This window comes from Leuciscus leuciscus (genome assembly GCF_965113295.1).
Source record: "Leuciscus leuciscus genome assembly, chromosome: 8".
NCBI classification, from domain to species: Eukaryota; Metazoa; Chordata; class Actinopteri; order Cypriniformes; family Leuciscidae; genus Leuciscus; species Leuciscus leuciscus.
The window spans coordinates 27120762-27147939 of NC_138732.1; the positions used below are offsets into that span (position 1 = coordinate 27120762).

At 38.7% G+C, this 27178-nt stretch overlaps 1 protein-coding gene and 2 long non-coding RNA genes across 3 annotated transcripts; 2 read left to right on the plus strand and 1 right to left on the minus strand.

The window, feature by feature from the left end:
- Window positions 1-2433: 2433 nt before the first annotated feature.
- LOC309504359 lies at window positions 2434-21376 on the minus strand. The gene is made up of 3 exons (XR_014208061.1): window positions 19740-21376; window positions 12606-12683; window positions 2434-3340 (listed from the first exon to the last, which is right to left on the minus strand). It is a non-coding gene; the product is annotated as an uncharacterized lncRNA (long non-coding RNA).
- Window positions 2444-5590, plus strand: LOC309504358. Its single transcript, XR_014208060.1, has 2 exons — window positions 2444-3062; window positions 3228-5590. It is a non-coding gene; the product is annotated as an uncharacterized lncRNA (long non-coding RNA).
- A 1065-nt stretch (window positions 21377-22441) lies between the features above and the next one.
- egr1 (early growth response 1) lies at window positions 22442-26365 on the plus strand. Its single transcript, XM_082177458.1, has 2 exons — window positions 22442-23112; window positions 23802-26365. The coding sequence occupies exons 1-2, from the start codon at window positions 22902-22904 to the stop codon at window positions 25118-25120; spliced, it is 1530 nt and encodes a 509-aa protein (XP_082033584.1). The 5' UTR covers window positions 22442-22901; the 3' UTR covers window positions 25121-26365.
- Window positions 26366-27178: the final 813 nt, after the last annotated feature.

Below are 27178 nucleotides of genomic sequence, written 5' to 3' on the forward strand. Positions count from 1 at the left end.
AAAAAAAATCACAGGTGGAGATGAAATAAAAGAGGTCATTTGAAGTGTCTGCCTACTTCAGCATACGAAATAAGGTCTTGGTTGGAAAACTGTTCATTCTGCATCACTTTTGAGCTTCTTTTAAAGAACTTGAAAGATTATTTATTTCTTTAAATGAGAGCAGGGTAGAGATAAAAAATACAAATAATGCATCTGAGTCATGTGGGGCGCAAATACAGCAAGTCAAAACACCACTAGCTTTATCAAACTTTGATGAATAACTCATCCTGCATGTTTATGCTACAGGCATGAATGACACCTAGAAGGGCTCCAGACAACAACAAAAAAGGAGCCATTGACTCCTATTAGAGAAAAATAGGTGCCCAAATAAATTTTTTTTAAGTGCCACATAATTATTTCAGTCATCCTGTCATGGGTTTACATCTTCTCGTTTTCAGCATCAATGTTTTCATTCATCTTGTGGATTTCCTGGGAACTAGGTTTCACTTAAAGTGGGAACTGAACTTGAGAGCTATATAGAGTCACAAAGAATAGTTTGGCCGCCTCCTCAATGTATATTGGCGCTTTTCCATTACCAGTACCAGCTCAACTCGACTCGACTCGCCTCGGCTCGGCTCGCTTTTCGCTCCGTTTTCCATTGCAGATAGTACCTCCACAATAGTACCTGGTCGTCATAGCGACGCCGCAGGAAACTGCCGTGACTTAATCTTTTACGCGAGACGCGCGAGATACACCCGCTACCCACACACACAGGACAATGGAGGAAATCGAGTGTATGCTGTTTTTGGATGTTTTTGTTTTTGTTTTTGCTGTTTTTTATTCAGGATACTCCGTCTGGCGCGTGCAATGATGACGCAGTGAATAGTGACGATTCTCTCTGACCAATCAGCAGTCTGCCTTGTTTTCACGTCACATTTTAGTATCGCCTCGGCTCGCCTCAGCTCGCTTGGAACCTCGCCGGAGGTGGTACGAAAAAAAGTACCTGGAAGCGGGTACAGGTACAACTTTTACACAGTGGAAAACCAAACAGATCTGAGCCGAGTCGAGTCGAGGCGAGCTGGTACTGTGTAGTGGAAAAGCGCCATAAATGTTGTCAAATGTCTTGTACACACCCAGTCTTTTTTCTTCTTCTTCATTAGCAATATCTCAGAGGTAAATTTGATGAAGGCAGCTCTTCATATGCAATCATAAAGGCCGTGTTAAATGAATTTTTTTTTTTTAGCTCTTTACATTCTTTCTCATCAAACAACAGGTTAAGTAAAAATGTAATGAATAATTCATATATTTAGCAACATGCTCCTTTTTATAGTTCTTTTTAAAAAAAAATTTTTTATGGACATTTAATGGCTTTTCTGAGGAAACATTACATGACGTTGTTTACAAGCTGTTTTTTTGACGTCTTTTTGAAGTGTAATTGAAACAGCAATTTCAGGAGACATGATACATCTTTCAGTATACCTTCTGATGTTCATTCATGTTTATTTCATGCTGTTACTAGTAGTGAAAAGGGAAAAGATCATTTTGCGTGCCGCTTGAACCGAGGAGCTACAGCAATCTGATATGTCGTGCCAAAATGACATTATTGTTTGTATTTTGTGATAAAATTTACACTTACAATGTAAATTCCCTTTCAAAAGCTCCTCTCTATGCTACGCTGCTCAACTCTATGGGGAAAAGCTTTGTGTGTAAACGGTCGTGAAGCATGTGTGCAAACATGCCGGTGAACTTGACCTTAGATAACCTATGACAATGACATCATTGGAACGTGCGCTCGTCAGAAGCTATAAATAGATGTGCAACAGGTGCGCCTTCAGGTTTTGTGTTTGTATTTGGTCACCAAGCTGCATTGATTTGCCCATATAGCCAAATGTTAATATTCTGACCTACATAAAGTACCAAAATATGTGTGTAAAATGTTAATGACAAGTGGACCATAAGTGTCCATAAATCATGGCCAACACTTCTGGGAATGTTGCTGTTTTGATGGTTTGTTTTACCTTAAATTACCGGTATATGGTGGTTTATATTTATACTTAATTTAGTATAATTTAAAACATAATTTACTGTAAATGTGTGTGAATTTCTTGCTGAATATTATATAGATAAATTAAGATAGGTAAATGATATGTAATGATTTGGAAATTCCATAATACTTTTTTTTACTTCCCAAAAACATTTTTTTAATACATTTTTTACAGCATTTAACAGTAAAATTATCATTCAAATAATGAAAATGTTTTCACCATATATGGTAAAGTAACTTACAGTAACAGGTATTTACTTAGATCATCTTTTATACATTTTCGTTTTTTACATATATATTTTTTTTTACTTATCTAATTAATCAGACTTAAAAAAAAATTCCAGTGGACAATAATAAAGGCAAAAAAAAATTGGAGGTACGTCTTGAGAGTAAAGATACACTGCAAAATATTGGGTTGGTCAGATTTGTTTCAAAAGAAAGGTTGTATTTATTTGATCGATACAGTACAAACAGTAATATTATGAAATATGATTACAATTTAAAATAAATGTATTGCACAAGAAAACACTCACAGTTTCTTTAGAGAAGTCTTTTTTCAAGACTTGAGCTCTATGTCTCTTCTCTTAGTTTTCCAGGCAGCATTGAGTACTAGTGACCTGCGCTAGCAGCCATGGTCGTGTGTGTGTGTATGTATGTGTGTTTACGCGAGGCTGTCGCTGGAACTAGACGATAAACACGGCCCTGACGCGGTCCATCCAGCTGCTCTCGTTCCCCTGGGCATCACTGTCTTCTGCTTTGCTATCAGTAGCGTGGTCAGGTGTCATCAGAAATACAGCAGCCATATTGACCAGCTCTTGCCCAGAGCAGCGGGAACACTTCACCTGAGCCGAGGTGACCTTAGGACCTCCAGCCATACGGAAGCCTGATGCGAGGATGAACGACTTGTCCTTACTAGGGTGGACAGAGTCCGCAGGGCACACGCTTAGAAGAAAAGAAGCAGATGAACACCAAAACAACAGCAGCCGCAATGAAAAGCAAGTAACCTACAATGACCCCGGAGTGAGGAAATGAATAAGAGGTTTGGGACTCTTTCAATGCCTCTTTTTCTTGATATAGAAGCAGCTTTGGTTTAGTCCCCATAGCAACCGAACGAATTCAGCCTGTTATAAAGACGACTGAAGACATTTTGTTATCTCATGTAATGAAATTCACACTTTTTAATGTTTCTTATGTCTTCAAATAGCTTTTGTAGGCACGGTCATGAGACAATGAGAACAGTGACCATGCTGATCAACATGCTAGTCTTCTATGAGCTTCTGTGGATTTAGAGGAGGCCTGCTTCATCACGAGGATATCCTGAAGAAAGAGGTCAGCGGTTAATGAGATGTGGAACATTTCTGTTGCAGAAACACAAGCTGTTGGAAAGTGTCTTTCCTTTGCCTGGGCTATGAGGATGTGCTCCTCTGTTGCTTCCTGATTGATTAGACCATATCCTTATAGACCATGTCGATACACACAAACACACACACAAGGTTGTGTTTTCATGATTTATAGGGACTTTCCATAGACATAATGATTTTTATATTGCACAAACTGTATATTCTTTCCCCTAAACCTAAACACACCCATCACAGAAAATGTTCAAATTTCAAAAAACATCACTTGGTATGATTTATAAACAAAAAAATTGACAATAAATGTCCCCACATTCTCAGAAAAAAAGGTGCAAAAGCTGTCACTGTGGTGGCACCTTTCGTCACTGAGGTGGTATCTTTTCAAAAGGTACACCTTTGTACCTAAAGAGTGCATTTTAGTCCCTCAAAGGTACATATTGGTACCAAAAGTGTACATATTAGTACCTAAATGGTACATATTAGAACCCCTTTGAAGGATACTGTCCCAGTGACAGCTTTCGTACCTTTTTTTCTGAGAGCACACAAGGACAAGGATTTTGGATATTGCCATCTTTGTGGGGACATTTTGTCCCCATAATGTAGGGTTTATCTGAAACACGCACACACACCTTTCTTTTAGTTTTGCTCTGGCTTTTCTTTCTCTGTGAGACACCAAGTCAGCTGATTTGCTCCCTAATATCTGAAGAGACGAAGAAAGTCTCAAGGATTTTATCATGGTTTACAGTCTCTGATAAATCAGCATGACTAAATATTCAGTTTCTATAACCACTAAAAGCATAGTTTAAGCATTAAATATTTTCCAGACCAAAACTGTGTATTGATCGATTGAAACAGTTTTATACTCACATTTACTGAACAAAGCACGTTATTGTATCATGCGCTAGTTTTTAGTGAAATGACAGGTGTTACATAAATGTCTAGGCCCATTGTGATTTTGTTCTTCATTTTTGCACTTTGGTTTTTTAACTTTGAGTTCTGAAGGTTTCTCTTTTTATAAGAAAAATCTAACCAGCTTTAGTGAAAAATGTCCTTTCTGGTCACACTTTATATAAAGTGTCCTGAACTATTATTTGTTAGGTACAATGCACTTATTATGTTGAAGTTTTATTGTAAAAACATGTACTTCAATTGAGGTGGGATACAGGTAAGGTTAGGTATATAGTCAAACTATCATTTTAATGTTTAATGAATCAAACAATCAGATTTGGTTAGTAGGTTAAAGGATAGGATAAGGTTTAAGGGACGGGTCAACAGTGTAATTATTGATGTAATAAAATTTACTGATGTAATTACTTGCAGGTATTTTGAAATACAAGTACAATGTCAAAATATGTTTCTGTATGTAGAAATTTAATAACTGGTCTTGAGCTGTTTCATAACTCTGAATCCATTGAAACATTATCTGCCTTGTCCTGTTTGATTCTGGCTTCTCATCTTATAAGGGAGTGTCCTTTATAAAGCGGATTAATAAAACAAGCGCTGAGTTCAGTTTGTCTGTCTTTTTTTCTACTTCCTGCTATCTAGTTTTCCACGCCTCTGACTTGCCCTTTCTGTCTTCTCAGCTGCAGCGTCACCGCGCGTGTGGTTTTCCTCTCCTCGCGACACACAGGAAATGTTGCAGCAAAAACAAATTCAGTCACCTTTTCCATGCTGTTCTGAAGCCACAGTGTCTAAATATAGGGGCTTCAAAACACTAAAATAAATAGTTCAAACAATGGTGTTTGGGTGTTTTTAACCACTGGAAGTGTAAAACATGTCTTAGATTTGTTTGTTGAGGTTGGATTTGGCACGTTAGTTAGTTTCTCTGATCACTAAAGAGTTTGTAACTATCTGCATACTGTAGGTGCACTTCAATACATGCAGTATTTTCAACTGATGTTTAATCAATCATGTTAAAATCATAGAATCATTAATAGAAATGGATTGAATCACGAGGATTGAATCATGCTAAATTTGTTGCAAATCTACATTGTGTGTGTATAGGGGAAGTTGACTCAAGCAATCATGGATTTGAGTCAAAAGTTCAAATACAGATGTGTGTTTTCGGATGTTGACTTAAATGTTATATGTTGAATCTGTTTCACTCTTTGAATTGTGCTTAAAAGCCTTTAAATATAAAGTTATGTGCTTTGAAAAGTTAGGCTATATATTTCTCAAATCAGGGTCAATAAACTGCAACGTGTTAAATGAACTGAATCTTTTCTCCTGGGGAGTAACAGCGGAAAAATTCAATATAAACTTTAAAATATCTGACTATATAGAAAATGACTTGAGGTATAACTGGGGTAAATGGTTTGACAACTATCTCCAGTCTCCTCATACATGAAATGATGTACATTGTGTTTAAATCGATCTGAAAATGTAAATTAGAATTGTATGAGTTCTGTGTTGTCACAGACGAAACACTAGACTATTAATTAGCTTTATTATCAAGTTAATTATAGACATCTTAAATGAGACGAGACTTTCCATACTGGACATTTGTTACAAGAGGCAGCCGTTGAGCCACATGCACTCAAAAAGTTTGTTTTGGTTCTCTAAATGGGTATATCTCCACATGTTTAACTTTAATTGGTAAAAAGGACAAGATCCCTCCTTCCCTTTGAACTGTTGTCTATACATGGATAAAGGCCACTGGGTCAGCGGAGCCTTTAAGAAAGCAGATTAGATCTCATTGTCTGTGAGTAAAGAAAGCAAAAGTCACGCTATAAATAGCCAGATGTACACTCCTCTATTTGTGTCTTCAAGCAGCAGTGAGCGGATAGAAGTAATGAACCTGACTGAGGTGACTCTGGTCTCACAATGTTCAGAGCCTCCTGCCTTTGTTATTTTACAAAGGAATAGTTCACACAAAAATGATAATTCAGTCATCATTTATGCACTCTCATAAAGTCCAAACCTGTATGATTTTATTTTTTATCAGTCAAAAAAAAAGGAGGTATTCCGTGGAGAAAATAGATATGTGTAGTAAACATGGCTCTTAAGTTCTAAAAAGGACTAAAAAAGTATCTTAAATTAAGTCCATATGATTCCTTTATAATATTCCAACACTTCTGATGCAATATGATGGATTTGAGTGAAGAGCCCGCCGAAACATAAACTGTTTATCACTGAAAACTTGTTTTTGTCAAAGACTAAATCTGAATCGGATCCTATACCTCATCCAGGGTCGACAGTTCATTCAGTAACGCCAAGTAGTTTTGATTTAAATGCTGTTTACTGTTCATGATTGCGTTATTTTACATAATCGTCTTATTATGCTATTGCTTGTTTCTGCTTCTTCTTCACCTGTGTTTTGATCAGGAGATTCAGTACTCTTTCAGAAGATGTGTAATAGCGCCCCCTACTGTATAGCAGTGAAAACGTGGAAAGCCGGAAAATTCCGTCAATGGCGGGGAAAGAGTTAAGCATTGACATATTCACATTTGGCAGATACTTTCATCCAAAGCAACTTCCTATAGCATTCAAGCTACATATTTTTTCTCATTTCATGCATTCCCTGGAAATCGAAAACCATAGTGTTTGAGCTACAGGAAGATTAGCTATAACAAACCTGCCATTTGACTAACTTTAAATATGCAGCGTCTGGCAAGATTTCGAACGAATAATGACTAAATTTCTGTGCACCTCTTTCTTTAAAGGATCTTCTAAAAGTGTCTTTTTATTTTATGGCATACTATGTTACTATTATAAAGACATTTGGAATAGCTCAAGCTCACTTAAAGGGATAAGGTACCTCAAATTCAGCTTAGATTGTTTACTCTGCTTTTACACTTGAGAGTCTCCTCATAAACACGTTGTGACAGAGTATCCATCATGTCACCATATTACACATCAATGAAAAATAACCTTGGTTAAAGTAGTCTCTAAACAGCCATTGCAATATTGAGGCTATTGCCTCACTGCTATAACACACAAATTTTATTAAACACTGTTACCAAATTCAGCCAGCAAAACTGCATACAGCGAAATTACTCCTAGAGCCATTTTAGATTTAATATGGGCTCAGATAGTTATGGTAGTTTCATATTTATAGAGGACTTTAATTTGTTATTGGTCTATGAGGCGGCTGTTTTATGCTGATGAACAGTGTACTGTATAAAATTCCCCATGTGCTTGCTTGACTGTATCCCGGGCTGAGCTCTGCCATGTGGAGCTGGATTTCCCCTGGATTCACTCCAGTCTCCCCCACCTCCCTCCGACTCTGACTCGCGCTCTCATTCTTTCCTGTGCATCCGATTCCTCACTATGTAAATGACCAGTTGGCCTCCCAAGTCCTCTGGCATTTCTTATTCCTTAACACACAGAGTTCACAGCTTTGTATTAACATCTGACCTTTCATGAAGTGGCTGGCTTTGCTTTTCAGAGACACTCAGCTACATAAGCAACTGTCTAACTAGCACTGTGTTATGATAAAACCTTCCCAGAGGCTAATTGTATTGCTTACAGGCGGCTCTGCTCAGAAGTTCTCAGTTATGTTTCAGATCTCAGTCTCAGATGTTCCTCCTAATCCTGCGCAGAGGAAAACTAGTTGCAAATGTTGAGATACAGTAAGACTACATTATTATGTGTCCCAGACAGCAACATAGTGTCGGCCCAGATCCGGGCCACATCTGGTACATGTGGAGTCAACACGTACCTGATGTGGGCCGGATCTGGGCCAACACATTGCTGCTGTCTGGGGCATGGCCTGTTAAGTTCCCAAAAAAAGACCAAAAAACACCTTAAAAGTAACATAAATGTAGTCCATACCATTCCTGCATTAATTTCCAGCACTTCTGAAGTAAAATTATGTATTTGAGTGAAGAAGCCCGCCAAAACATAAGCTGTTATTCACTGAAAATCTTACACTCTGCCACAGCTCTCATTTGCATATTCAAACTTGACAAGCCACAGTCACTAACAAGCATCAATGATATTCACATTTGGCAGATGCTTATATCTAAAGCAACTTCCATAGGATTTAAGCTACACATTTTTCTCAATTCATGCATTCATTTGTACTTTCGAGAATTTGACGAGAAACATTTTAATTTAGATTAAATGAACATTTAAATCTCTGTCTTTGGTGTCTTGGTGAGATATTGTTAAGATCTGTTCAACGCTACCTCACGACCAATTCGTACGAGTGAGTAATATGTGGCTGATTCGTATGAATTCGTATGACCTCACTCGTTTGAATTCGTACGGTTTGTCTAAAGCCCAGTGACGGTTAGGTTTAGGGGCGGGGTCAGGGGTAGGTCATTCATACAAATTCATACGAATTGGGAAACTCGTAAAATATGTACGATTTAGCAAAAATCATACAAATTCGTACAAGTGAGGTCGTATGAATTCGTACGAATTAGCCACCTCGTACAGTTCGTACAAATTGATCATGAGATCGGGTTGGATCTGTTCTGATTGTCTAGAGGAGACACATTTACATGTGTATCACACAGATTACAAATCTGAGAAGGACCAAACAAAAGTCTTAATTTACTGTTTAGGACAAACAATTCAATTTTTAAGATATTAAATCATTATTATTTTTTATTAAAAAATATATACTTTTTTTTATTAGGATAATTTAAAGTTAATACCATGGCACATGAATATGTTAATAATAGATTTACTACAGTTCTACCATGTACACTTTTTGTTGGTTCCAAATTCTAAAATGTTGTTTTATGTTTCTGACCAGAAAATTCCTCAAGCAAATGTAACAACAGCACATCCAAGTTTTTTTTAATCAGCAACACTCAGCAAGTATGCTTTCAGGGAATACTAAAATACAGGGTTTTAGATAAAACTTTGTAGTTTCCATCTCAACTGAGCTCCAATTCCCAGCCATCATAAATCTTCTATCTCAAATTATTGCGTAATCAGAGGGGGAAATATGATGCCAATAAAGAGCGTGAGCCGGCGGGATATTATTGGTGGGCGTTTATTCTGCAAGAATTATACAAGGATTTGCCATATAATTCAGAGGGGGCTACAGCTAGGTCTGGTGGGGACATTTATATTCACACCACAGAGATTGACTGATATTGCCCTATACGCTGTGCCGTTTTATTGCCAGTAAAGAGCTTTAGGGTGCGAAACAACTAGTCAAGAGCATACTGATATGAATCGCGCTCAAAAGCAAATGTGTTTTTGTAAATACTGAACTTTTTAACATTCATGTCCAGCCATTGTAATGTGCTAAAACAGCAGGATATATACAGTCACCTGCCAGGTTTGAGATTAGCATTTCTCTGTAATAATGAGACAGCCCTGCTGAGGACCGGAGAGCATGTAGGCACTTGTCCTGCACTTCACTGCAATCCAATCACAACCAGTCAGACGACTATTACACCTCTGTCACGTCAAATTTTCCATACATAAAGCTGTTAGTCAACTTGGCCTTTCGTTACAGAGCTAATGGTATAGCATTTGCGACATTATTTGGCCTAAAGACTTGGTGATTGGTGCTTTCAAACACAAGCTTTATAATGTTTCAGTAAGTATTCATAGATACAAGCAGAAATCTTGTTCAGAAAACCGAGACAGAATAAACAGAGCGCTCTATTGCAACATGTCTGGTTTAGATTATGAATAAAAGCATGATTTTATTAGAGGTGTAACTTTTATAAACATGTAAATTGAGTCAGACAAGCGCAGACCTATTTCTGTTTCCTGATGAAAAGCATTAACCAGCAGTGTTGGCGAGAGATCAAAACCAGTTTTCATCAGATAAGTGCCTTTATCGTTTGGTTTGTCTGCTTGTAAGCAAGGTCACATGGCTGTTTTTTAGGATCTGACTTGTTGCGGTGTTGTGTGTAAGGCAGAGCTGTTTCCGCTTTCCACGCGTCAGCATTAGACTCTCCATTTCTGGGTTTGTGATATCACGGAGCACAGGAAGTGACATCACGTCCTTGTTTGTGAGGCCTGGTAATTGTGGGCTAGACGACAAATGACAGCTGTGCTGGAAAATGGATACGAGTGTGGTTAGAGGTTAGCCTCATAACCGTGTTGCTTTATTGCAGTCTTTCTGCCTTTTTCTAACAACAGGATTAAATGCGTACCGTTTTTCATATGGAGACAAATACTGTGTCACATATTTAGTGTTTAAAGGCTTTTAGTTTGATTAAATCTACAAGAGCTGCCTTTGGTAACGTATTGCAGGTAATACAATAAGCAACAACTCAGTTTAACGTTTTAAAAGTGAACCGTGTGTTCTCAAAAGTTAGTTAATTGTAGAATAGTTATTGTAATCAAGTGAACTGAATTCAGGATATATGATCGGTTTATGTAAAACAGGTGTGGAACAAACAACAGCCTGTATACTGTACTTTCCACCCCGCTAAGACCACAGGTGCAAACCTCATGGGAGGGTTTTTGCATAGTAAAATGGCCACAGCACTGGAGGGTTGCATTCACTCATGCAGTGTGCACAATGGAAACTGTCACCTACTAGTAGTCACGTGTTGACCATTACTGCTGGAAATATATATATATATATACGTATTGATTATAATTTTAGCTGCAGTGTTATTCGGTGGTAAATTTAAAGCTATAGAAGAAAGGGTTCTATGTATAACTTCATATATTTAACCTTTTAGGGGTTCCTGTCATGTGATCATTTAATGGTTTTAGTTTTAATTAAACACAAATGAAGATATTTTTGATGAAATCTGAAAGATTTCTGTCCATCCATTGACAGTCTATGCAACTACCACTTTGACGATTCAAAACGTTCATAAAGAGATCGTAAAAGTAATCCATATGAATCGAGCGGTTTAGTCCAAATTTTCTGAAGAGACTCAATCGCTTTATATGATGAACAGATTTAATTTAGGCTTTTAATCACATATAAACACTGATCAGTGAAAATAAACAGAAGCTTAACCGAACCGGCTTGACACGTCACGTGAGAACACGAGAATGAACCTCATTGGTTCTTGCAGAAGCTAAAACGTGATGCGTAACACGAGAATGAACCTCATTGGTTCTTCCTGAAGCTCAAACGTGATGCGTAACACGAGAATGAACCTCATTGGTTCTTCCTGAAGCTCAAACGTGATGCGTAACACGAGAATGAACCTCATTGGTTCTTGCAGAAGCTAAAACGTGATGCGTAACACGAGAATGAACCTCATTGGTTCTTCCTGAAGCTCAAACGTGATGCGTAACACGAGAATGAACCTCATTGGTTCTTCCTGAAGCTCAAACGTGATGCGTAACACGAGAATGAACCTCATTGGTTCTTGCTGAAGCTCAAACGTGATGCGTAACACTAGAATGAACCTCATTGGTTCTTGCTGAAGCTCAAACGTGCTGCGTAACATGAGAATGAACCTCATTGGTTCTCATTCGTGAGCGAACATGCTTCAGCTTCCGTTTACCACAAATAATGTGTGAGTTGATGAATGTTTATATGTGAATAAATTCAGTCTGTTCATCATATAAAGCGATCGTGTCTCTTTAGAAAATTTGGACTAAACCGATCAATTCATATGAATTAGTTTTATGATCTCTTTATGGACTTTTTGAAGCGTCAAAGTGGTAGTTGCGTAGCTGTCAATAGAGGGACAGAAATCTTTCAGATTTCATCAAAAAAAATCTTCATTTGAGTATCAAAGATGAACGAATGAAAGAGGAACAACATGAGGGTGAGTAATTAATTCCAGAATAAACATTTTTGGGTGAACTATCCCTTTAAGTGTACTAAATTGCAACTTAATCATTATAAATGTGTAATTATTTAAATATATAACATACATGTTTCAATAAAAATGACTTTATATTTTAGTTGACCTTAAATCAGGGGTGTCAAACTCAGTTTCTGGAGGGCCACAGACCTGCATAGTTTATCCAGCTAATCAAGTCCTTTAGGCTAATTTGAAAACTACAGGCATATGTGTTGGAGCAGGGTTGGAACTAAACTCTGTAGGACTGTGGCCCTCCAGGAACTGAGTTTAAAAACCGCTACCTTAAATGCTTGTCATTGCATGTGGTAGTACACTTTAACCTTTCAAAGACAATATCAATAATTGTGAAATTACATATAAAGATGCATATAAAGATGTCGAAAAAGCACTTTGACGTAAAGTCATATTTGTGCACTTTAGTACATATAACACACAGCCGTATCTGCCCATTTTATGGCAAAGTAGACTAGTATCCTCTACAATAAATCATGTTTTCATCTAAATAAAGAAAGCAAAGACAATAGGCTTGGGTACCTTGGAGACCAGTAGGACTTCTTTGCCATGGCAACTGTGCTGAGATACGGTGCAGTGATGTGGCTTCACCGACACATTCTCTGAAAGAATGCAGAAAGTGTGTTTGCTTCTGTCTTTCAACATACTTTGCATCTCACAGCATTATATTTGAAAACCTACCTTTGAAAAAAAAACGTTTGATCGAGCAAATGTCTAGTAGTGCACCCAAATAAAGTTGTTAACATCGTTTGGCACTGTACGCTGTTCAACAAAAGCCGGTTTTTCCTTTTGAGTATATTTCTAAACACAGTATGTGTATTATAAAATATTATTGTGTGCACTGTTGGGTTTCATCAGTAAACAATGGACATGTCAAATCAAGCTTTATCACATCTTTAAAGCTACAGGCCTTGATATCATCAAACGGAAAAAGACAGATCTTCAGTTTTTTCAATTGATGACAATTCTATTGCTTTTCTACAAGTTTAGGTACACAGGTATGTGTAAATGCACATATGTGGGTGTGTGTTTGTCTACCCTGCGTCTTTCCCTCACTCATATTCCTCAAACGATGGAGTGCAAAGCAAACACACACACACATACACAGCAGCAGACATGGGATGAAGAGTGTGAGGTACCTACTGTGTGTGGAGAAAGCTTGTGTTAATTTCCTGTGGCCACAGAAAGAAGCGTCTGTATGCACTGCATTTAACAATGAGTTAAAGGGTAACTCGGGTCATGTGACTCAGATGAAGGAAGAAATGCCCTCAGTTGTTTTCTTCATTCACTGTAGTTGTGCTATTCATTCGGCATTGCTGATGACATATTTTGCTCAAGGAAATAGTTGATTGATTTGTTGGAGGCTTAACAAAGTATGACTGATTTGATGGTGTGCCAGACGTGATACACGCTACTGGTAAATCTGAGATGAAACAGTGAGCTTCTTGTCCCGATCGCTATTTAGGCGGATCTAATTGCAGCGATTTAATATACAAAAACAAGACCATAATCAAACAAGAAGATAATCCACAAAAGCAAAATCACTCGCAACAGTGTGCTAACACCACCGGACAAAGAACTGAAAGAACTTATTCGCCAATATATACACAAGGTAATGGACTAAAAGGAAACAGGTGTGAGCAACTAATGAAAAACCATGGTAACCAATGATTAGCGGGAAAATGGAACAAAGGAAACAGGAAAAAATGTATTCATGAGTCCATGAAAATGAAACAAGAACAGACCGAGACAATAAGTAAATAATATTTAAATTAGTAATATTAAATTAAAACAACATGTACTTCTATAGGGTTAGGAATAGGGTTAGTTTCTTGTACTTATGTATAATTTACTGTTATTGCTATAGGAAGTAGGCCTACATGTAGTGTCTAACAAGGACAACACAAAAGTCAAAACACAAGGTTTACTAACAAAATGACTAGCAAAAGGTAAACTAAAATAAAAACTAAATAAACTAAAAACTAGCAAAAGGTTTACTAACAAGGTAATCTTTTGTTGTGCTTATTGTACACTTATTGTTGTTATAGTGTACACTTATAGTGTTGACTAACATATTAATCCACATGTAAGTACTTGATTTTCATTTTAAGCAGCATTTGACATTATTTTTTAAAGTTAATACATTTGAAATGTACTAAATTGCAACTTTATAATCATTATAAATGTGTAATTACAAATATATTTAAATATATGACATTAAAGTTTCAATAGAAATTACACTATAAAAGTGTTTTACATTGCTTTAACTTATCAAAATAAGAAGCAATTTTCAACCTTTTTATGTTATACAAGAATAAACAATTTTTTAAAGTCAGTTTAATGTAATTTAAGTTGAAATGACTTAAACATCCAAGTTGATTGTACTTAAAAATTTAAGGCAGCAACTATTTTACAGTGTATATTGTAGTTTACTGTAAATGCTTGTCAGTACATTCGTCAGTACACTGTAAAAATATTTCAACGACAACAGAAGTAATTATGTATAAAGATGTACTAAATTCCTACTTAAGTGGGTTCAGAAAAAGCACTTTAAGCATTTAATATAAATCTAAACTATAATACATTTTAATTTAATAGCAAATGGCATGCAATTCAAAGTTTAGGTATATTAAGTATATTCTTTTTTCCCCAAGTGTTTTATTTCTGCAATAAGAACTCTTTTTAAAAGTACTCTAAAGTGTATTTCTCTTTCACAAGGGTAATCCAGTGACCCACGCAGTCTCGAGATCAAGAATGGAAGATGAACGAAGGAATGAAGTTATCAAACGAAATAAGTAATGTAAAGTTCATTTAACCCCGCCGGCTGCTTCCACTGCTTTTTAAAACACAATGTATAGGTCACTGAAGAGGTGTGCCATAAGAGATGCAATGTGTACGTTCCCATCTTTCATCAAAAGATTTATTTGAAGGAGCTGTTAAGTCTGTACCCTAGCAAGTCCGGGGTAGAAGCTTTTCAGTGTGCTATCAAAACACAAGTCACGTTCTTCCCATTAACAGAGAACCTAGTTTTATGAGTTCAACACAACAGCATATCCTAATGTAGCTGTTTATGACTCTTCTAGCCTTCAACTATAGGCTTTGTGTACATAGAAATTGTCTGAGGGTTCGGTTGGATGGTAAATTTCATATGGCAAATAGCGTTTGTTAATGCAAAAATATGAACGTACAGTTTAATATCAAAACCAGAGTGTGTCTCAGCTGTGGAATAGACCTTGATCAGTTTTTGAAGCGGTTGTATGGGCTGGCAGAGGAGAGATATAACCCAAACAGCTGTCTCAAATCTGCATTATGATATATGCCTCCCAGCATCCCATAAAAACCAAACCATCTGCACAAGGATGACTTTCTGAACATCTCAGGCCAAGGCCTCCAATTCACCATTCGATCAATACTAACAGTATTAGTCAATTAGTGCTCTGCTCCAACACCTAGAGCTGCCTTCCCAGACAGTATTTTAAGGCGTTATAGACTTGCTCCTGAAGCGAAACAGTAGGAAGTGTATAATTATGCTGTCTTCTTGGATACCGCTCTGCACTATATGAGTCCTTCACACATAAAGCAATCCCACAATACATTGCGACAAGCTCTGTGAAAAAAACCCCAGACAATTCATCAATTTTAAATATATTCAGTGAATAATGTGAGGCGCAATCCCACAATGCACTGCAATAATCTCAGTGGGAAAAGATTCTAATGTAACCCGAGTCACATCTTTCATGCACTTTGTGTGTGAAACGAGATTCGTCGGGAGTCTCGACCATAAAAAGAATAAGGTTGTGATAGATAGTCACGACTTGGGATGTAACATATCCAATGAACCGGATGACCTGCAAAGCTTTTCTGTATACCATTACTGTGAACATTTGCCTCAAACATTATCTCTCTGAACTATAGTGAACCACTTCACTAACCACCTTTGAGATCCAGACTGGAGCTGTTCTGACAGGGCCTTCTGATTTATTCACTCTTTTGGCCAGATTCACCACTGCTGTTGTGCTGTTTGTCGGGATGATTTCGGGTTCATGTCTACCTCTTGCTTGTCATCGTTCATGACATGCTGTGTTCCAATGGTTATGATTATTGTATGATTCTGGAACACCGCCCATTTCTGGCTTGCAGACGCCGCTGAGTTACCTGCAGGCAATCCTGAATCGACAAGATCTTGTGGTCCAGCGTTCCAGCCTAACTTCATCTGACACTCTGTCCACTGGGTAGACAGTAACAGGTTGATACACACAATGTATCTTGAGGAAAAGTAAACTTCTAAAGGATTTAAAAAATAAAATAAAAAAACTCTTCAAATGTATTCTCATTATTTGTATTTTAATAATGAGTTGTATTTGGCAAGGGAAGCATCGCTACAGTATTATTGCCCACACTTAGGGTAGGTGTTTTAACAGCCGGTTTATTGGAAATACCAATATTATTGGAGTGGAGCATAAGCTTGATTTGAGAACAGATTAATATTAAATATTTCTGTATTGCCATACTCTTTCAGCAATTGCTATCCTATGCTAATGCTATCAAAGCTTTGTGTTAGCACTTAACAAGTTAGCATTTACTGATTTAGCTAGTTAAATAGCCAAGTTTTGACTTACTAAAAATATTTAAGTTGAGATTACATGAAATTTTACCAGGGTGCTTTTTGACTTGAATAAACTACTAATCAAGGCCTTATAGCAACCAACTGGAACACTGTAGCAATCTTATAGCAATGTGCTAACAACCACTCAGAACTCCTTAGCCATTCATCTACCACCCAATACACACAGACTAGCAGACAGTGAGTTTTGCATGGGAAAGTACCTCACATTTTCTTCAGAATATAGATTTGTATTATTAGAGAACAACATTCATCTCTAAATAGACTATAAAAGGGAAATGTGGTAGCTCATGTTGAACTGAGAACAGTGAAATATGAGCCTAGCAGAAATCTGGAAGTGTCTGTCTTCAAATGAATGTGGAATCACACCCAGTTAAACCTCTCAAACAAAAATCCAGCCAGCCAGTTTTGCCACTACACTGCACTCCCAGTTTACACTCTGTATTACCCAAGCACAGATGGAAAGAATATTGCATAAGAAACAACAAGGCAATGATCCATTAAAACTGTACCAAACCATGCAAGTCATTCGGTTTCACTTCTCTGTTGTTTCACACCAGTTACAAACATTAGCTAGACATTTATTCCACGGTAAATGGTTAAAGCTTATACTTCGTACATGTGGCATAACCACTCATGGCGAAAAACTGCTCAAAAGTGACTTGATTCCATCTTATTTTAGTCTTTTAGAACCTTTTAGGTTGTTCTAATCTTTTCAAATATCTGTTAAGATTAGCAAACTAAATGTGATGCAGTTATTTTCAGGAAGTTCCCTTAAATGTAACAGATAGGCCTCAGGTAGTGGTCTTCTGACACATATCTGAACCTCCTTTTGTTGTTCACATCAAACATAGCACAAAAGCAGGCAATGACTCAGTTGGGGGCAGGTCTCAGAGGCTGGCTTTCTGTCGCTGCCTCGTGGGCTCTGGTAATTGTTTTCCTGTCGCCTGTAACCTTCAGCTGGCTAAAAATCCCAAGAGGGCAGTGGCTTCATGGCATTTGTCATATTAATGACACAAATGTGTGCATCAGATGTCAGGACACACTGTAAGTCGCGCTTTAGGGCCTACTTCACAGTCATGACAAACATGCAGTGGTTAGTGGCTGATGTAGATTAGTGTGTAACAATTATCCTCAGGTTAGGTGGGGCAGAATAATTTAACGGAGCATATCTAGAACACATACAAATGTATATGTCTCATAATATAGCATGTCTTTTTAGTTACACACCGCTTGGAGCCAAGCTTTTTAATGTTTTTGAAAGAAGACATGCTCACCAAGGCTGCATTTATTTGATCGAAAAATACAGTAAAAACAGTAATATTGTGAAATACTGTTACAATTTAAAAGAACTGTTTTCTATTTTAATATATTTAAAAATTGTAATTTATTCCTGCGATCAAAGCTGAATTTTCAGATTCATTACTCCAGTCTTCAGTGTCACATGATCCTTCAGATATCATTCTAATATGATGATTTTCTGCTCAGTAAACTTTTCTTATTATTAATGTTGAAAACAGATTAAAAAAATAAAAAATTCTTACTAACACCCATCTTTTGAACAGTAGTGTACACCGAACACTCAAACTAAAACTTGAGGTTTAAGTTAATATGAAATGACATCCACATTACATTTATATAATGTGGCGTAATTCCAAATTAAACATGATATTCAGTGAGAAAAAAAATGTAGATTTGATTTTATCCATTGAGAATTGATGGATTAAAGGAATAGTTCACCCAAAAATGAAAATTATCCCATAATTCACTCACCCTCAAGCCATCCTACGTGTATATGATTTTCTTCTTTCAGCCGAACACAATCAGAGTTATATTAAAGAAAAATCCTGGCTCTTCCAAGCTTTATAATGGGAGTGAATAGTAACTGAGATTTTGAATCATCCATCCATCATAAAAAAGTAATCCATACAACTCCAGGGGGTTAATAAATGCCCTTTTTAATAAATGTTTTTTGTAAGAAAAATATCCATATTTATAACTTTATAAACTATAATCACTGGCTTCCGGCAAATGGCTTCCGGAATTCTGGCGGAAGGGTGACCTCTGACCCAATGCATGACGTATAACGTAGCTTGTCTTCCCTTATATCGAAATACTCCAACATTTTTCTTTAAAATTCTCGTTTTAGACTTCTGAGTGTCATTGGGCCCCAAGTTATGGCATCTTGACAGAAGATTACGTAGACAAATCTTTTTTTTGTTCTTTTTTTTTTTGATGGGGATAATAAAGAATCATGCACCATAGGCCAAAAACATATATTTAGAAAGTAAGAGTATAGGTAGGATCAATTTTGATTTCCCGTTGGCTTTCTACACTTTTTAGATGAATTCAAAAAGTTTATAAATAATAATTAAAAAAAATCTCAGTTTGCTATCCATATTTAAAGCCATGTTTTGCTAACTACTCTTTGCCTTTAGGGAGTCAGAGCAATAAAGATTTACTCTGCTGTATTGAAAGGCCTAACCAGGCAAAACCCAGATTGAGTAAACCCTTTAAAAGGTTATTGAGCCAAACATATCAATACATTATCTCCTTCTTGCAAACGCATTTATTGCAAGTGCTGTATATAGCAAGACGCCACATTAATGGAAGATAAAAACATAGGATTTACAGTCTGATTAAGAGCAACAAAGATACATTTGCTTTCTCTGTATGTCTAATAATGCCACTCATCATGCCTCATGATGCCACTCACCTTGATCAATATCCATTCAAGCAAGACAATAACTATTCACAAGAGTCTTTACTTAGTTATCTTTGTCTAATCTAAATCAAGAGAGACCATTACTTAATTTCTAAAGTCTTCTCTTACCACCATCATCAGCATCATCCTCATCTCGAGCACCTGTACCACCATAACATCCATGAACTCCACTCACTTTTCTCCTGAAGCTAGAATAACACACGCTGCTCTTTTGCTCCATCCTCCCTAAATCATGTAATAGACTGTCAAATACTCATTTATCAGCCAGTCATCCTGTCTGCTCCTCTGCCACCCCCGACGGGCTCACCTTTATGCTGATGATGGAGATGGCACAGGTTTAGGTTTAGGTTTAGGGTGGGGGTGGGGGTTGTCAAAGGTGGGTGAAGGAGAGAAAGAAAGAGAGAGAGAGATAGAGCATCTCCATCAGGCTGCCAGCCAGAGCCAGTGATTAATTCCAGCAGATGCCTGGTATTTGCCTCTGAACGTGGGGGTGTGAATCTCTCTCTCTCTCTCTCTCTCTCTCTCTCTCTCTCTCTCTCTCTCTCTCTCTCTCTCTCTCTCTGTACCCAGGCTGGCTGGCAGATTTTAATGAAATATTAACCAGCAGGAGATAGACCGAGCGAGCGAGGACAGACACAGGCGTGGGCCTCGGCGTAGGTGCGAGGAGAGCCGGTCTTTCATAACAAGGAAAAGGAGAAACCCCCTCTATTCGAGTATATATATACACACACACAAGGCAATAACACATCAGGTTATACAAGCTACCCAGGCTGTCCTGGATGTCCCATATCTTCCACCCCCATTCCCTGGGAAGGGAACACCCTCCCACTACTCCTGTTAAACTTATAAGTGAGTCACCAACTGCCACCCCGTTTTCTTATCTGAGGTATAAAGATGTTGATCATTAGAAGGATGACATTCGCCTGCATCTCTCTTCGAGACACCGGTGCAATACTAGCCTACATCAACAATTAGTTGTCTATCTGTGATGTTTTCTTTATCTTTCATTATATTCAAGTTGTAATAATGTGTTGTTGTTTTTTTGTGTGGCTTTTTAGAAGATTTCTCATTTGACATAGGTCTGTCTTTGTAATCTTTCATCGCAATGTAAAAACCTGCTTCACCTGTGAAACTACTTTTCTTTTTGGCTGACGTCACAAAACCTTCTTAATAAACTGCTTTTGTGTGGAAACAGCTCCTAAATTAATATCATACACTGACTGCCTGTTCACTATAATCTTATGTCCTTCATGTCATTTTCAGTTGGGCCAACTTTAAAAAGCTGTGTTATTTGCGAAGTCACAAACAGGTAAAACTCTGATTCACTGGCATTATATGATTTATGAAAGTATCCCATTTAATAGGCCTATGCTGTACAGTCTCAAGGTTTATTTCTGTGCAATTTGTGTAATTTTAGACAACAGTAGCCAACTACAACCCACCAAGTTAACTGTTCGTCCGTCCCTAACAGCCTCGTTTACGTTCGCGTTAAATTAAAATGGCGTCTGCTCTGACTAAGTCTATTGAGTCAGCAAAGTTACATCGATCTCCCTGCCAAAGCCACGGCGCACTCCCTGCTCTTCTCCTCAATGTACAGAGCATCGGTACACCACCGGCGTCCGGAGAGCAAACTGCAGCGCTTATTTGCATGGGTGTCGGGAGTTGAGTGACAGAGAGGATCCCTGTGTATCGAGTCCGGGACATCCCCCAATTAAACAGATCTCTCCTCTGTCAGCACCCTCCATCCATCAGTGCCAACGCGCTGGCCGTGCACCGAATAGCCAAGTGTGATTTCCTCATCAAAACAAGCAATCGAGTTTAATTCTAAATAAATAAAACTAGAGATTTGTAGATAATACATAGGGATATACTTAATCGGGTATCACCATAATATACTCCTATATTTTGATATTTAATAGGCTACGTCATGCAAAAAAAAAAAAGAAAAAAAAAAGTTGAGTTTCGGCACTTTAGCTGGTTAGTAGATCAGCAGTGTAACACCAGTCTTTCAGATAGATAGATAGATAGATAGATAGATAGATAGATAGATAGATAGATAGATAGATAGATAGATAGATAGATAGATAGATAGATAGATAGATAGATAAATAGATGTGTATTGAAACATTATATTAATCATATTACAACGACTTATAATAATAGTTTTGCAACAGTGTCTAATTTTCCAAATTAGCATGTTGCACAAATCAAAACACAAAGTAAAGCTTTCGTTTCGTTTTTGCGTCTATGGAAAACTGCACGTAGGAATAGACTAGGCTATATTCAGCTCGCAATGAGATCAGTTCGTCGGAATAAATAAGCCTTTCTTGCGCGAGTATTTGATTAGAACTAGCGCCGCAATAGAAAAGGCGAGTTTCATAACGCATTAAACTGCCTGTGCTAATGTTGAGATATCGTAATATTTCTGTGCATTTGTGCACTGAAAGCGCACTGTTGTTTAAGTATTGAGGAAAAAGTTCTCCCTCATAAATCTTGGAACGGGCGAGGCAGCATAGTGCTGACATTAGTTATTGTGCGGAGCGCTGGACTTCAATTGCACCCAAGCCTCCCTCTCACTGCCGAGCGCCGATCAGCGCTACATCAGGAAACTCCAAATAAGGGCATGGAAGTGGAAACCCACCGGAATCAAACCTTATGTAGTCACGACCTTATATGGCATGGCGGAGCGGGATCTTCCGGCCAGGGCTCTGCTACAGCAGACGGGAAACCCGAACATTTAGCGAGACTTTTGTGGAGAAAAATTTAGACATGTGCTTCTCTTTCTCTCCGAGAGACACTGCACTTACTACACAATGATTTGCTGTGGAGGAGGAACAGGCATCTCCCCTCCATTTAATGCACAGACTTAATGTTTAAGCTCCCCAATCTGCTTTTTTCCTGTAGCAAACGTCATGTGTCCTCCACTGCAGTGCCTAAATATGGGCTTCCTCCAGTCCAAATATGGACATCTACGTCACGGCAAGAGGATATATAAAGGAGTGGGGATTCTCTGAGCTGAGAAAGAGCCTAGAGAGCCCAAGCGATTCAGCACTAGTGCAGACAGCCGATAGGCAACACTTGCGATATATATATATATATATAGGCTATATATATATATCCAAATACATTTTGACACATTAAATAAATGTGACAAGTCAATTCAAAACAACAACAGAAACAACACAGCGACCTAATTTGCTGAAAAAGTGACATTTTGAAGAAGGGAATGATCAGAAGGGACATTCTGAATCTCAGCTGTTTCATCTGAGACATAGTGGATTTGTTCTGCCTCTTTGGACAAACAACACGGAGAAAAGGGAAGACAAACAAGAGGACAAACTGTGAGAGTGAGGAGATCAACCAGAAAGGAGATTCAGACATCGCAGCATCTTCACATTTGTCGTCCCAGAGGGGTCAGCTGCTGATCTCTCCAGCACACTTCTCTCTTCTCCGAGCACACTCCAGAGAGATGGCTGCAGCCAAGACAGAGATGCTCCTGCCCGCTCTGCAGATCTCCGACCCTTTGAGCTTCCCTCACTCCCCCATGGATAACTACCCCAAGCTGGAGGAGATGATCATGCTGAACTCTGCAGGCACCCCCTTCCTCAATGCCTCAGCACCTGAAGGCACAGGATTTGGCTCTGGGGAGCCCGGGGATCATTTTGATCACCTTACTGGAGGTAAGCAGAAAATCCCTCTTGATTAAATTGCATGCTTGTTTCATACAGAGAATTGTTTGCTTGTGCAAGAAAAGAAAAAAGAAGCACTTGTTTGAATAGTTAATAAATGTGTCTTCATGCTTTATTTGGCTTTGTTTAAATGGAAAGTTATTTGTTTAAGAGTTATTGTAATACAATAATATGCACTGATGTAAAGTTTAAAATAAAATTGTAACAAAAGCTGGCAGCAATTACAGAATAGTCACAGTAAAATCATTTGAATGAATGAGGCATTTAAAATTTGCAGAACAGCTTCATTTTAAACCCAGTTTATAAATCACTGAAAGTGCAGAGTGAATAAATATAAGCTGTGTGTGAGGGGAAGGGAGATCGGGATGACAGTAATGAGAAAGAGAGCACTGACTCTGAGAGAAGCGCACATGCAGATGGTTTAGCTTGCGCTGGCTCTTGTCTCCGAGGGAGATCGGCAAATGTGTGTGTGTTTTGTTGGGGGTGGGGGGGTAGTCCTGCACTCCATCAGCACCTGCTGCTCTGTCTGAGATTGTGGGAAAATGCAGCAGCAGGACCCCCCCATCTAAACCTCTGGGATCATTTATGAGCACTCAAATTAGCTCAAGACAGTTTAGAGTTAACTAGCAGTGCTATGGTTTTTAATCCTCTCTCTCTCTGTTTTGTGATTGCTTTTGCAGACACGCTTTCAGAAATTGCCATCGAGAAATCTATGGCAGATCAGACCTACTCCACCCAGCGGCTGCCCCCCATCTCTTACACGGGCCGTTTCACCCTCGAACCCGCCACCAACTGCAGTAACAGTCTGTGGGCTGAGCCACTGTTCAGCCTGGTCAGTGGGCTGGTCGGCATCAACCCACCCCCCACCTCCATTCCATCCTCGAACTCTCAGGCAACTCTCCCATCTTCATCTTCTTCGTCTTCCATCCCCTCTTCCTCTTCGTCATCCACATCCAGTGCCAGCCTGAGCTGCTCCGTCCACCAGAGCGAGCCCAACCCCATCTACTCAGCGGCTCCCACCTACACCAACTCCAGCCCAGACATCTTCCCTGATGCTGGCACAAACTTCTCCACCACAGTGGGCACCTCACTGCAGTACTCCTCATCTACATACCACAACAGCAAGGCCTGTAGCACCAGCTTCCCTGTGCCAATGATCCCAGACTACCTGTTTCCCCAACAGCAGAGTGAAATCAGTTTGGTGGCCCAAGACCAGAAGCCCTTCCAGACACAAGCTGGACAACAGCCTTCCCTGACGCCGCTGTCCACCATCAAAGCCTTTGCGACCCAAACCGGTTCTCAGGACCTGAAAAGCGTCTACCAGTCTCAGCTAATCAAGCCTAGTCGCATGCGCAAGTACCCTAACCGGCCAAGCAAGACACCTCCCCACGAGCGCCCCTACGCTTGTCCAGTCGAGACCTGCGACCGGCGCTTCTCGCGCTCAGACGAGTTGACACGCCACATTCGCATCCACACCGGTCAGAAGCCCTTCCAGTGTCGGATTTGCATGCGCAACTTCAGCCGCAGCGACCACCTGACAACCCACATCCGCACACACACCGGCGAGAAGCCCTTCGCCTGTGAGATCTGCGGCCGCAAGTTCGCCCGCAGCGACGAGCGCAAGCGCCACACTAAGATCCACCTGCGGCAGAAGGACAAGAAGGCGGAGAAAGGCGGTGCAGTGCAGAGCTCAATTGCCAACGTATCCATCTCAGCTGCCTCGCCAGTGTCCAGCTACCCCTCTCCCATCACTTCGTACCCCTCACCGGTCTCCTCCTTCCCATCCCCAGTGAACTCCTGCTACTCCTCACCGGTCCACAACTCCTACCCCTCCCCTTCCATCGCAACCACTTACCCCTCGGCGACCAGCAGCTTCCAGACGCAGGTGGCCACCACCTTCCCTACCTCAGTGGTCAGCAACATTTATAGTTCTCCTGTCACCACCCCACTGCCCGACATGCAGGCCACGCTTTCCCCTCGGACAGGCGACATCTGCTGAGACTTTTTTTGTCACCCACCCCAGACCTCCAAGGCTCTCTCTTGACTCAAAGGAACAGAAAGCATCAGTGAGTTCTAAGTCCCCTCTGCAAAAAGCACTTTTCTGCCCATGCTCCCAACATGGCTCAGTTACAAAGCAGTCAAGGACTCAGCAAAGACTTTTAAACACAAAAGGGATTTTTGTGTCGTTCTCTCCCTTCGAATCCTATCCTTTCAAAACGAGGCATATAAGACTTTCAAACGGCAAACAAAAGCAACAGGCTTCGGCAAGTTTTCCCTCAGACTGTGCGTGTACAGACGTACTTGCGACACAAAGCGGCTAAAGGACGTTGATGGTGTAATCGAAGCCTGTGGGCTTCAGGCTCAGAAGCTTGACTCGACAGGTGTACAGTTACAAAAGACATTTGAATAATATACATAAGCTACAGTATATTGTACATGTGCCATGTTTCCTTTTTGTTTTTACTTTTTAGTACCATTGTTGTGACAATTGATTTGAATATTTGCATTGTATTCTTCTTGAGCAGGGCCATATTTTATAAGATACATTCTGTATTAAGTAGTAAAAATGCTGTGATAAGTTCTTGACTTTGTTTGACTAGAAGCACTTAAGTATTCTGACGCATGTGGAAGAGTGATGTTAGTTTTCTCTTATTTTGTAAATATCATCCACTGGTACTATATTTCTCTTTCTCAAATGTGACAACAAAAACCTGGTAAATGGAGGGGAAAACATCAGAAAAGAATCAACCACAAATCTTCAATTTTTTTGGTGCCTTTTGTGAAGCCTTGCAGATGTTTTGACAGATATCAGCGTGTGGATGCATTGCATCTAGCCTTAAGGTGTAAGGGATTTTGTTTTCTCGTTTCTTTTTTTTTTTTCTATATTCAGAAAGTCATTTCAAGGAAAGAAGGGAAAGGATACGAGGGCACTGCATTTCTTTGGGATGTAAGCAAAAAAGAAAACTATAAACTATATTTTTGTAATGGAAATGTACATATCTACATCTTGAGGAGTTGGAATGCTGTAGTTACCTACTGAGTAGGCATGGGATTTTTTTGTATGTTATTTACATGCGGTCCATTATTTTGTTGTTATTTTTATTTTGTATTTGTGTTTGTTCTAAAAAGTGACTGTTTATGGCTTCTAAACACATTGAATGCGCTTAACTGCCAATGGGATATTTGGTGTACAAGATATCCTTCAAGAACAGAACTATAAATAAAACATAAATATATAAATATATACGTTGAATCCCTGTCGTGCTTTTCATCGCTTAGCAACAGGTCTCGATGAATTTTGCTTTAGAGAGTGAACACACACACACACACGCACACACACACACACATACACACACGCACACACACACACCATATTAAAAAACAATTTACTGTAATACAGTATGTCATTAAAAGCCTTTAGTTCATGGTCTCAAGTTACAAAATGTAAATTCTTTTAAAAAAAATAGACTCTCATAGACTGACAGCATAAATTCATAATAAAAGGATATGTGATATAGCACATACTGAATCATTTCAGTACCTCAGATTAATAATGACAAAGTTTCACCAACAAAAAGTGTAGGCTATTCCAGATTTATATATATATATATATATATATATATATATATATATATATATATATATATATATATATATATATATATCTCATTTGAACAAGTCACGTCTTTCATAACAAAAAAGATCAAAACTGCAATATAACCTAGAGCAAAAAAAGAAAAAAGAAAATTACAACGAATTAAAATGAATAAATAAAAACTTGACATCAAAAATATATGTACTGATGCGTTCTTTTGTTCAGAAGTTCGGCAAACTGAGAAGCCAATCATGGAGTTGATACGGCAGATCAGATTGTCTCTCTTTATTACTTATCAAAAGAGCTTCTGGGCGTCATGAGAATATGTTATCAAAAGATAGCATGTACGAATGTGACTGGATGCGCTTGGGGCTTAATTATACATAGATAGCAATCTTGTAAAATCAGTCGACACTAATAAGACGCCCTTGTAATGGGCTTCCGTGTCTATTGAGTTTGTCA

Bases quoted from the DNA above. Each gene is read 5' to 3' on its own strand.
- egr1 (XM_082177458.1), top strand. From the start codon at position 22,902: ATGGCTGCAGCCAAGACAGAGATGCTCCTGCCCGCTCTGCAGATCTCC. The intron at 23,113-23,801 runs GTAAGCAGAAAA...TTGCTTTTGCAG, and splicing joins TTTTGATCACCTTACTGGAG to ACACGCTTTCAGAAATTGCC.